General features: G+C 35.5%; 1 protein-coding gene across 2 annotated transcripts; it reads left to right on the top strand.

Moving 5' to 3' along the window:
* The first annotated feature begins 2,651 nt into the window (after positions 1-2,651).
* On the top strand, positions 2,652-12,940 carry LOC140856426 (uncharacterized). Of its 2 annotated transcripts, none has more exons than XM_073253643.1 (7): positions 2,652-2,885; positions 6,861-7,166; positions 7,303-7,422; positions 7,534-7,692; positions 9,979-10,151; positions 11,048-11,153; positions 12,512-12,940. In XM_073253643.1, exons 2-7 carry the CDS (start codon positions 6,915-6,917, stop codon positions 12,539-12,541), a joined length of 840 nt encoding a protein of 279 aa, XP_073109744.1. In that variant the 5' UTR covers positions 2,652-2,885; positions 6,861-6,914; the 3' UTR covers positions 12,542-12,940. The 2 variants fall into 2 exon arrangements, with proteins under 2 accessions (XP_073109744.1, XP_073109745.1); XM_073253644.1 differs by having other exon boundaries at positions 2,657-2,885; positions 6,833-7,166.

Genomic DNA, 12,940 nt, shown 5'->3' with positions numbered 1-12,940 from the left:
TATTTATCCCTGCTATGCTAATCATAGCGCTATGTGGTTGGACCTTTTGTTCTACAGCTAGTTTGCTCTTCAATAATTGGACTCTCCCTAGAAAAATATGAAAAATTTAAATTTGAATGTGCATGCACACATGAGAAAAGCAAAATCATAATTGATGACCCAACTATGATCTAATAGATATATAAATTTTTGATATTTGATTTAATTTTATATGTTTTATTAATATATGCAATGCAAACTTCAGCTATGCAGCCATCTTAATTTTTTTTGTGATTACTTGAAAATGAAAACGAAGCAAGAATGAATTTGCCATGAGATTAATTGATTAAGACTCTCGAGGAAAAAGGAAAACCAAGTGAAGGAATACTGTTGTGACTATGGGTCCAATTTTTTTAAAAAAAAAAAAAATCTAAGCCTCGACTAATTATTAAGAATGTAGATAAAAATGAAAATATGTATGCCACGTTCACATCCTCCAATATTTGTCTCCTTCATTTTTTTTCTCTCCTTTTTTATTTTTTGTAAAAGAGACTACTTATAAATCAAACTCTTATAGGCACTTAGGGGTGAAATTTCTCTTGTAGCAACATAAAAAAGACTTGGATTGTTAGTTTTGCCAAAAACATATCTGACAACTATGAATATAAAGAGATGGTAGCCATTCATTTCATTATCATATGCAATCATGTGGGTGTTACCATATTTATTTATTAGTATTAGGCATGTAAAATATGTGCTTGAGGAGGGAAAAGATAAGAAAAAATATTTAGCCTCATTATTTGATTTATTTGTTGCAATAATTTGTATATGTTAAGATTAGATATTATTGCAAAAATAAGCTAAAAGACGTTGGCATTCCACCTCTAAGAATTTTCATTGTCATATCATAAATGAGATGAGACTACAATTATCTCAAATAAGATGAGATTGCAATACAATGAAGGGAGGTTCTAATATTTATTTATTATCATTGGACATTGAGTGAGAATGGATGCTTTTATCTATTGTGAAGAGTCACATATTATGTTAATAATTGTTACAAGGGTGGAGTTAGAAGAAGGGTGGAGTCCTACCCGTAGAAGTTTTCATTACAATTATAGAGATGAGATTGCAATTATCTATCATACTCACATGTGCAATATAATAGTGCATTGAATCTTTTAGCTAAATAGTTGCATATTAGATAAGTGATTATTAAAAGATGGAGTTAAAAAAGGATAGTGGACTCCCACCTATAGAAGTTCCTATTATAATGTTAGAGATGAAATTAAAGTCATCTATCATACTCTCATGTGAACGATGGATGGATCAGAGAGTTATCATGCAGGAGGATTATGGAATATCCATCTTGACAAGAAATTACTCACATGTTAATATATCCATCATAAAGGTTATAGCTTAGTTAAGTAAAGCACCTCATTTTCATATGTGCTAATATTTTTCAAAGGAGCCCATCATACAATGAACGTGATTGATCTTATTGACAAGCCGATATCTTACTCTACATCTTCAAGAGAACAAGGAATAATAGTTAAATGTTAGATTTGGTCTAAATCATATGTAAAGTTAGGTGCCAAATCAAATAGAACCTGTTATTGATTGGATGGTTGAGTGCTTTTAACTATTGTAGAGAGTTGTATACTAAATAAATTAGTAGTTATTGCAAAAATGGAGTCAAAAGGATGGCTAAGTTTTATCTTTGGATGTTTTCTCTAAAATAGAAGAGATAAAGGGGGATCTCAATCATCCATCATACTCACATGTATAGGTTCTCTGATTGTTACTCGCTGGTGTTGGGTATTGAACAAACATATATCTGAAGAAGAGAAAAATGAAAATGTTGAGCATAGGTAGCTAGCTACTCTAGAGAGGATCGAGAGGTGTAACTAAAAGGAAGGTGGAATCTTGAGGTGTAATTAGGAGGAATCTTACGAATTCCTGATATAAGAATATAGATTTGGCGAAAAGGAATCAAATCCTCACCGGCATTCTAGGGAGAAACCTCCGTTTGACATGTATAGCAACATAATGAGATCTGGATTTGTAATGTGATTTAAAAGATATCCAACTACCATGAATTTATTTACTTACTGGTGTGATGGATCCGGAATGCACATGTCTACAAAAATTAAAAAATGGTATAAATATCACTTCTCATGATATCCTTAGAGCTATTGTTGAGAGTTGCATAATAAATAAATAATTATTACAAAAATAAAATTAAAAAGAAAAGAAGAGTCCCGTCAATTTCTTATATTTAATTTCACAATAATAATTATAAACTATAAATATAATATATTATAATAGTAGTAGCTATGATATTAAACAAAAATCGATTCTAACTAAGATTTTAAATTTTACGGAGCGGGATCGATCTATTTTTTTCATTGAATGGGACATACCGCCACCCTGCGCGGATCTGGCATTAGGAGTTATTTTAAGATGTTTCATCGAAAGGTAGAATGATGGTGGAATTTGTTCTATCCCAATATCTGGGATAGTTCTCTATCTGACATCTAATGGGACGTTCCATCGCGACCTGGGCCCTGGGTTCCAACTTCTAAGCCTCTAATTTTCTGTGTTGGGCTGGCAGCCTGGGTCTAACTGATGAGAGCCCATGAACCAAATGACAGATTCTATTGCCTTGGAGCGGAGCCACAAAAATGGTGAGGGCCTCCAGATTCCCCGAAAGCGAAACGTCGACGGCGGCTCCTCCGCTCCTCTCCTCCTCTCCTTCCTTCCCTCTCCCTTCGCCATTCGTATATTTGTGGCTGAAGAGCTCTCTACTTCCTCCCTTCTTCTGCCATCTTCTTTGTCCCTCTCTTCGCTCCCCGGTTGGCTTTTTTTTCGAGAATTTCTTCGTCTATGTTGAATCCCCAAGCCTGGTGAGTCTCAGAGGCATCTAGTCCTCCCTTTCTTCAAATTTATTAGCTTTATTAGCTTTCTTATTCGACCCGACGATCGAATTTTGATCAACTGAATCGAATTTCTAGTTTTGAGTTGATAGAGTTGTGCTTCATGTGTCATTTTTATCCGTATGCTCTCATCACTCCATAAAATTTTGATTTTTATCAGCCTATCCGTCGTAGCTTCAAATTCGCACTACTTTTGGTTGCTAATGGTAAAATAACCCCTTGTTTGTCGGGTTGATCGAAGTAATTCGAGTGGTATAATGCGCCTTGGTATTGTTCGATGTCTTTTATTAGATACCATGCTTTGATCGCTATTAGAAATTGTTTCTGTTTATTAGCTGAGAGTTGGACGACTTTGAGTTCTGAAAATATCGCCTTTAGCTTTAACTGCAACCCTGGCTGATGATCTTCTTCCTGTACTTGAAAATATTTCGGAATTTTATGCAAATCTTGAAGATAGGAGGAAGATCTTTTGCAATTTTTTTCTTCCTATTTGTTCAGTAGAATTAAAATCATCGAATTAGTCAGCATTATAATACCACCATACCATCTGGCCCCATAACGGGCAGCTGTATCTTTTTCTTTGATCTCTTACCAAATTTCCATACTTATATTTTATAATACCACCAGTGTCAGTCCTAGGCTTAAAAAAATGTGTCTGGTTGATGTTAGGTTCACAGCCACTTGTAGAAAGCATCACAAACAATGAAACCCATCCTGATTTAATATTTATTATGATTATGCTCATTGAGGAGTAGCCTGTTATACATATAGGTGGTCTATATGTTAGTACACCTCCAAGCAAACTATACTCCAAACATTAAGTTGCTACATTTTTAACAAAAAAATTTAATTGCTATAGGTCACCTTTGCTGTGCTGTACGGATCATTGACTTTCCTACACTAATTTGTCAAGATATATAACCTTGCTAACAGTTATGGTAATAAAGATATATAATATAAGAATGAAGAATATTTCCTTTTCTAATATAGACTATTTGGGGTTATCTGCGTTCAATGATAATCATCTTTTAACATCTAAACAAGTGCACTAAGAGATCTTACTTCCCACATGAAGTAATACATGTCTTCATGGATTGTACACGGATCTAAGCTCGATATGTTTGCATGAACACAAGGTGCCATGCATAAGTTTGAAGAAAACATTGCAATAGTCATTACAATGTTTTTCCTTTATTATGAAATTGTACATGCTGCATTATGAGGTGTTACAAAGGAAATGTCCTTGAGCTGGGAAGAGTTAATGGCTAGCTACACCATCATATACAATAAAACCAAACACTGAACATGAACAGTGAAGAATTACTGGCTTCATGTGGATGCCTAATTGCCCTAGGAGTTTCTGATGAAATCGAGTCCGTGTATGAGGATGAAATCTTAGAAGTATCCTTGGTTTTATGTGTCTCTATGGATTTGCCATCATTATCTGACATGTTTAATTTTGGGATGCATTTAATGCACTTCTTACATGATGAGAGAACCATTCTGGGTTTTAAGTGTATGGGAATAAAGAAAAATAACTTTAGGCATTTATTTTCCATAGACATGCCTAGAAGCCTTTTCTGCTTGTGCATTCACGAATTTAAGTGTCTTAATCTGCAAAGTAACTAATGCTTAATTTGGGGATTTACTCCATCAATCATGATATAGCATTTATAATGCCTGAAAAATAAAAAAGCGGTGTTTTGAAGATCATGTAGCCATGTCCCAAGTTAAGCACATGGGATGGGCAATGCCAACGGTGTTATGATACAAAATTGCATGTTAACATATATAAATTTTGGATCTACCCTGTTGTTCATGATCTCCACATCTTTGAACATGCATGAACCAAATTTAATTGGTATGGGTTCTTCCCAATTGTCAATCATATCAAAACATTGCATCAAGCCATTTAAACTATTCTAGGACCACTTGATACATATCTAAATGGCCTTTTAAAACACATGGTTTTGGATTTCTAAGTATTTTTAGATGTTCCAGATCATGATCCAAGTGCATATCCTTAATAATATGTCATTAATTTTTTGCACCTATAGGGTTGAAGCCTTAATCATTCCAAAAGGATAAGATTGTGTATATATATGTGTGTGCATCTGTGTAAGTGCCTGCCTGTATGTGCATTAGGGTTGAGCAATGTGTTGGCTTGAGTGGTAATGGTGTGATGCCCTAATACAGTAGCTGCAAGCCATATGTAACATGCACAGAGAGAGAGAGAGAGAGAGAGAAGGGGGGTGGATGGTTGAGGGGAGAGTGTTGAATGGTGTGTGCTTATTTAGATATTGAGAATTTCAGTAATTCAATTATGCGATGTGTAGAGTGTCTCGTTGCATTTTCTTAAAAACTGTGGGATAGAGCTTAGAAGGTTTGCATGGATCATGCAATTTGCTGGTTTTCTTTATAACCTTAGCAGACACTGGAGCAGACACTGGAGATGGCTAGTTTGCTCTGACTAGTCTTGACTATCTGGAGTTATAAAATATTATTATTTCTTATGTCCATTTATCCTCCTTCTCTCGCCCTCCCTTCTTCTTCTTGTTAGCATTTGTACTCTTGTGCCTCGCTTTTAGTAGCATTGATACAAATAATGGTACTTAAAAATCATATATATCTAACGGTAAATAACCAAAATTTGCTTTCTTAACAGAATGAAATGATAGCTATCATTGGTGGAGTTGAAAGCCTGCAGCTTTACATAAATAGAAAAAAAGAATCCATATGGATCATCAGTGATTCTAAATTTTCAACTCCAAAAATACTTGATTTAACAACAAGTCTATACTGTACAACCACATTAAGAGCCAAAATATCCCTTGTTCTTTTTTAAAATACGTATGAGTTTGAGAATCATAAATGTTTGAAGAGCAGGAATTGGAAAAAATTGGAGGATTAGGAATTCTCCACATTTGCTGTCTTTGAATAGAATCAAGGTTGTATGAATTGTTTTGCCATTAGCAAAATGAAAAAGGACAATATTGAAGCCATGCATTAAGGGCAAGTGGAAAAGTTGGGAAAACAAAGGTTAAGTACCTAGTTTTGCTTGAAATTGATCTCTGTCTAATAGTTAAGTGCCTAGAAATTTGGATTTTTTGCTTCTTGGAGCCTCTCAGAAGGGCAGAGATACAAGCTCTTATGGACTAAAAACTCCCAGTGAGGTAGATTTAATTGCTATTAAACTTGAGCAGCATGTTTGCATATCTTAATCTTTAAATATTTTGCGTACTAGATTTTACTGGTCTGTACAAGGTGTGTAATATTGTATTGGTAAGGAACAAGTACAGTATAGGGCTTGATACATTGTTGTACTGAAACATAGTTTGGGTGCTGTTTCGACTTAGCACTTTACCATGCATTGGTACGGGGATGTACCATACTGTGCATGGTAGGAGACCAGTACCGAGATGTAAAACCTTGATTTTAAAAAACTTGCGGCAGAGTTACTTTTCTCATAAACCTGAAACACAAAAGTGCTTGAGCTCTGCAACATATCTTATTAAGCAACCAAGATGATTACTTAGCTGCTTTTACTTGAGATGAAGAAACACAGAGGTTATTGAGATGTGCAACATATTGAGTGAAAGGTGGTGTTTCTACTGGAAAAAGTGTGGAGTTCCTATTGTCTTTTTATTGCAGTCAATTGAGCCTCATGCGTGCAACCTAAGGCTCCACCCTACTGTAGAAATTGCAAGAACATTGTATTTACTCTTGGGATGGAGACTTCCCAGTTAGAACATTCATGGAGTCACGAACTTTTATTTTAGTGGGCATCATCTTTGTTTTAGTTATAATTTGACATCAATTTCAAATCAGCCTCCTGCTTATTTAAATAAATTTTGGGTTATAATTCTTATTATTCTATATTTGTTTGAAGATTAAATTGACGTATATGCTAGTGACAGGCTTGTTTGTTTGTTGGAGAATATTCAGATGTCTGGAATATAACTTGGAAAACCCCAATGTCTTGTTGGCTATGAAGCAACCATGTTGATGATACATGCTTCAACGTCAATAAGAAGTGTGTGGACTGATGGAGAATCAAAACCATTTCTTCAAGCCAGTCCAGGCAGCATTCTACAAGCTAATTACATGAGTAACACTGTAGCTTTTCCGAATTCCTTGGAAAGCCAAGTACAAAAATCATGTACCTTTTCAAGCTTTAAGTATCACTCTAGCAGATTAAGAAGTCATCATCTGTGGGGAGCTTGCAAAGAAGGAATCACAAAGAATTGGCTGGTATACTATCTTCATTCCAATCCGTCAATTATTTTTCAGAAAAATAGAAATGTATAGAAGGTTCAATGAGAAGAGTTTTCCTGAAGTAATTAATGATATGTTCATCTCTTAAATGAGTTTTTAAATTCCCGTGCAGCGTTGTTTGCATATTAATGCATCAATGGATGAGGACTATCGCTCTTCCCGTAACATTGCAATCAGCCTATTTAAACGGTATAGGAATGTGATTGATCGTGGAGGTGGCGACAGCTTAAAAGTATATGATCGACCTCAAATTTTATATACCATTTGTGATCTACATTTCCTGATGGTAAACTGACATATAGTTTTCCTTTTCCACATGGTACATTCATTTAATTCTTTTTAGGAATTTATCAGTGCTGGGGTGAATGCATATGCACTTGGATGTACTGATGAGGGTTTAAGAAAAGAACTTATGAATATAAAGGATTCTGGCATTGAGATTGAAGGACTACAAACTTACGGTGGAGGAACAAGCGTGAAGTTCAAAATTCTTGCTGAGGAGGTAACATTCATTCAAGTAATTGATATTTAAGTTGAAAAATGTGCTTTTACTTTTCATTTCTTAAACTGATTGTCTTATCATTTGCGTGCAACATATGTTCTCTACATCCATCTTGTAGTTTTGTTTTCTTGAGTTTCACATATCACCTGTTTTCTTCATTTATCGTGTTTAGTGCACTGTGGACACAGGTTCTACTTGGTAACAAGAAATGTGACTGTAACAATCATTACATATATTTTTCATCATAATCTTTTAAAATAATTAACAGTTTGTATATGGGAAATGTCATAAAATCATGAGTTTTTTTTTCTTTTCTTAAGATTTAGATTGTGTAACATTGTGTATTGTTGTTTCCATTCATGCAATGCATTGATCAATTTACATGCACGTTTTGAATAATTTGGGCTGCAAATTTGTTTGGATGAGCTTGTATTTTTAGGGTTTACCCATGTCTATTTATCATTATTTTGAGTGATTATTTGTATTTATTAAAGTACCAGTTCACGAGATTGCATATCTTGTCAATATGTGCCTCCAGCATAACATGACATGACACATTCTGTTTAGCACTGATTGGTATTGGCTCAGTGCATGCCTTGTTGGTATCTTATATACAGGGCATGGTGGGTGGCATGAACCGGTGCCACAAATATATCTAACCAAGCACTAGAGCCACAAATATACTTTTGAGACAAGAAAAGAAGACTGGTGCCATGTCTTCTGTTAAAAGGTATCCAAATCATGTTTTCTTTGGGAAAAACGTAGCATGCCACAAAGAAAGATTTTAAATACTAGTGGGATGGTGGCGTGTCCCGCAATCCCAGGTGTCAGGATGGGATGACATCTTGAGCTCCAGGATTTGACAAGTCTGGAAATGGATTTGGATTGGATGGGACATTTACTTTCCTGAGTGTTGGGATGTGGGGCATCTTGTTTCATGGACAAACCGGGATAGCCTTATCCCACGATAGTTAAACCAGTGGGATGGTAGGGCATCCCACCATCCCAAGTGTCAGGATGGGGCACCATCCTTGGTGTCAGCATGGGACAAGTTGGTAAATGGACTGAGATGGGATGGGAGATCTACCATCCCTAGTGTTAGGTTGCTGGGCATTCATGGAAAAACTGGTACAACCTTGCTCCATGGTATTTAAAACCTTGACACAAAGCCTAGATCCTCAATGTAAGTCACATCCACATCACTATCATGAAATCTAACATGAACAGACCTTCTCTTTAAAAATGTTAACTTAGGATCCATGTCGTCACTATTATAACCTAAGACCCTTGTCAAGTTTAGGAAACACATATTCCAAGCCTAGTGGAGAAATTTGTGCCTGGCCTTTTAAACAGATGAAACTAGCTGCAAATGTGCAAATAGCTCAAGGATTTGGAAGAAACTTTTCTTTACTTACATGTAAACTTTATATCAGAGTCAAGCCTCATGCTTGACAACCTCTCATCATCGGTCGCTAATTATCATGTCTTTCAATAAATCACACTGGTAAAACCGTGTTGTACAGTTGTCTTTTATTCTTCAGGAACAAGCTTATTGCTGGATATATCCCAAGCCTTTTTACCCACAAACAGAGCGGGTGTGGGAATGTGGATACTTTAGGAACACTTTTAGCAAGGAAGCGCTTAGGGAGTGGGTGCATGCTAGAGATTCCAAGAAGATTCCAAAGCAGGACTGCATCACTCTAGGTAGAAGATCCTGACTACTAGGTCACAAACATAAAAATGGCCTATCATACAACCTTAACCAATCAATTTTTTTGCGATTTGCTTAGGGGCAGAAAGCCAGAAAGTGTCCAGCTTGCAAACAACTTGTGTTGGGTTTTAGATTTGAGTATTGGTGTTGGTTAAAAATCTTGAGAATCTGACACTTATGACAATTGCTTATTCATGATGACCTTGATCTTCCATTTGACTCTTTACATGGTAATTATTTGAGAAAAAAAAACTATCTAGTAAATTTTGTGATCCAAGAGAGAGAACTACCTAGTCTTATTGCTATATTTATTTCTGTTAGTGCGTAATAAATGTAGAAAAAAAAACGTCTTGAATAAATAGGAAGGGACATGTTTTAATCTCATACTCCATTTACGGATTTTTTTTCTTTCCTTGTGAAAAGCATTTTCTTTCATATTTCAAATTCTAGATAGTTGTATTGGATGCTAATTACAGTTGCATAAATTAGTTTTGATTAGTACTTTGACCATGCAACTTGTGATTCTGATTGATAAAACAAAGCTTTCCAAATTTCATGTCATCTTATTTATGCAGGTGCATGAGTGCATTTTGTGGTTGAGCATTGTCTTTATCACTATCCTATGCACGCCACAACCAACTATTGTCAGATGGTCTTCTACATCACCAGTTTCATCTGAAGTTATGCATCAGTGGAGAGGATTTTGTGCTCTCATAGCTAATGCTTATTATACAAGAGGAATGGCATGGTGAGTATAACCTAATATTTCACACTAGCTTTCTTTTTCCAAGTTAGATTGCTACTACTTGTTTGTGGTTACTAAATTCATGAGTTTTCTGCTTTATCAATGTAGTTTATACAGTTCAGGCAGATCATTTTACTGCTGTTAGGAGGTAGCTGATACCACTTTTTATTTTCTTTTCTGTGGCTAAGTTGAAAAGAAACCTGAAATAGTATATAGATCTATCATTATAATCTTCACAACTAGATTGAATTAGGTCGTGAAGTTGTTGATGTAGTTAGCCTAACTAGGCTTGAATGTAGTCTGAAAGATGGATACGCATGCGGGGATAGGATAAGTGTATTTAATTCAGGCATTCTTTCTCCAGATAACACATGCATTTTCTATTGTTGTTATTATTATCATCATATTTTATTACTTCAGAACAAGTCGTGAATTGCCTGTTGGGCGGTTGGATGATTATTATTATTTCAAAACAAGTACTGAACTCCTCTTTTTTTTTTTTAATGGAGGGGGAGGGGTGGTTGTTGTAAAATGTGAGAGGAAACACCACAGGAGAAAATCTGTTCACCTAAGCTTATAACTAGCTTTCCAAAATTATTCGGCTTCAATTTTATTGGTCCATCAAACTTACATTTCACAAGAGTGGACAAAACTTTAGGGACTCATGTGGCCAACCTGTTTCCATGTTTAGAATCTTGCACGGGAGACGTTAAATCCTGCTATTATATCAAGGGCATTAAACAGATTTTTATTGATAAGTTGTATCTAGTTATTCATAGATGGTGGATTTTCATAGCTCGTTATTTCATTTTGAATATTGTTTTATTCAGAACATGGTCTGCATATGATCTACTCATCTAATATGAGCCCAACTGCATTTATAACATGTGCTACCACAGGCTACCGGTGAAGACTCTACAACTAGAACAAATGGCTGTGTTGGGTAGCTCTGAGGAGCCATCAGTTGTGGCAAGTCGGATGCGATTAGTGTTTAGCACACTAGAGGTTTGAGAATCTTGTCATCTCTAATGCATATGAATTATAACATATTATTATGTGATGTTTCAATATCTTGCATGTTGTAAAGGTGTGAATATCATTGACCCCACTTAGCTAATAACTGTTCAAGATTAAGATAATTTGCACGTCAAAATTCTACAATATGTTTTTGCAAATGTCTGTTATATTGCAACAGTTCCACCATTGTGGACCTAGGCATAATTGGATCTGGAAAGAAAATCTAGCTTGCTGATGTTTGGATTGTTTTCATTATTTACAAAAATGAAAACAGGTCTCTGTTTTTTCCCCATTGACTGGTTATCTATCTATCACTATCGATGCATGTTTCTGTTCTTGTTGTAGGAATTTTTAAAATTTAACAAAAATCCAAATGTATCTGTATATCCAAAACTGCTGTATACAGTCCTAATCTGTTATAAGAGTTGTCAAACCGAACCCATTCCAGCTGAAAGTTTGATGAATTGGGCAAACAAAATCTGCAGTCAGATCCATGATTGTAGGAAGCACATACCTCTTCATGCTCAAGCAAGAAACTGGGTCAAATATCAAATCTGGGAATTGGGTTTTCTGTCAGATTTCTGCTTTGGCCATGCTAGATCCTTTCAGACTTCTTAGATATCTCATGCTGATCATCAACTTCATTCTGTCCTTGTAGATGTGATTTTGCCTGTTTTTTGAATAATGGCACAGAACATGTTTGGTATGATTTTTTGCTTGCCCCTTGATCAACGATTTCCCTTCATGATCTCTCTATGACATGTTTGCTTGCAAATCATCACCATACTCCTGGTTCTGGACCTTCTGAAACTTTTTTTATGTTATACTACAGTTACGGACCTATTTATATTTAGTAAATATTAAGAGGTGGAAGATGCAAATGATAAAGGGTTTGCCTTCCCCTTGGTGAGGTTATGCAACCTTGAACAGGATGCAGGGTAACCCTAACTTTGTCTTGAAGAGGGGTTGGCATATATGAGTTCAGAATTATGGGGCAGAAATGCATTTTACTCTGCCATGCACTACTTTAAAGATTAAGTAGGGGTTTCAGCTCATCAAATACTGGTCTTACATAGCCACAGATGTGCTTGGAAGAGCGAACTTAAAAAAAAGGAGGGTAAATCAACTGGAAGATATGCATATCCAGCACAAACCTAAGTTCTTAATGCTTGCTGTTGTGCAGTATAAATCTGCTTTACCATATAACCCAAATCATGAAGGGTGTGCATTCATGAAACTTTGCTCCTCTATGTTTCAATTTTTATATGGCCGCGTGCACATCCATCATGAGTGCCATATTCTAAATTAATTGAAATTTTCTGATGTGGTTATTTTGGTCTTTGCAGGTGGTGAGTCCACAGTGGCCAAGAGTTTAGCATAATTTTTGCTTCAGGCACACAATTCTTCTAAATTCTGTGTATATGCGAACAACCATCTCAGCAAAATGAAGCAGAGTGTTTGCTCCATAGGGGAGCTTTTCAATCCAAAATCATTCAAGTTTGGCAAAAATCGGTTGTAACCTTGATTAATTGAGACAATTTATTTCTTAGTATGATTTTGCAATGTTTATATTTGTTTACAGAGTATCATTTAGATATTACACATAAAGTTGAGAAGGAATCCTGTTACATGTATATTAGTTCTTCTGTATCTGTTGTCTGCATAGGCTGGCTCTAAATTTCTGACAAGGATATTAAGAGGGGTTCAAAATATATGTAGCTTAAACTTTGTTGCAAGGATAGTAGGAAGGGTAATAAATCATTGGATTTCTTTTA

This window comes from Elaeis guineensis, chromosome 3, assembly GCF_000442705.2.
Source record: "Elaeis guineensis isolate ETL-2024a chromosome 3, EG11, whole genome shotgun sequence".
In the NCBI taxonomy this organism is placed as follows: Eukaryota; Viridiplantae; Streptophyta; class Magnoliopsida; order Arecales; family Arecaceae; genus Elaeis; species Elaeis guineensis.
The sequence above is the reverse complement of the archived record's forward strand: the minus strand, read 5'-3'. Positions and strand labels throughout refer to the sequence as shown.

Coding starts and splice junctions, on each gene's coding strand:
- LOC140856426 (XM_073253643.1), top strand. CDS start 6,915: ATGTTGATGATACATGCTTCAACGTCAATAAGAAGTGTGTGGACTGAT. Junction 7,167..7,302: donor GAATCACAAAGAATTGGCTG/GTATACTATCTT, acceptor ATTCCCGTGCAG/CGTTGTTTGCATATTAATGC. Junction 10,152..11,047: donor TATACAAGAGGAATGGCATG/GTGAGTATAACC, acceptor GTGCTACCACAG/GCTACCGGTGAAGACTCTAC.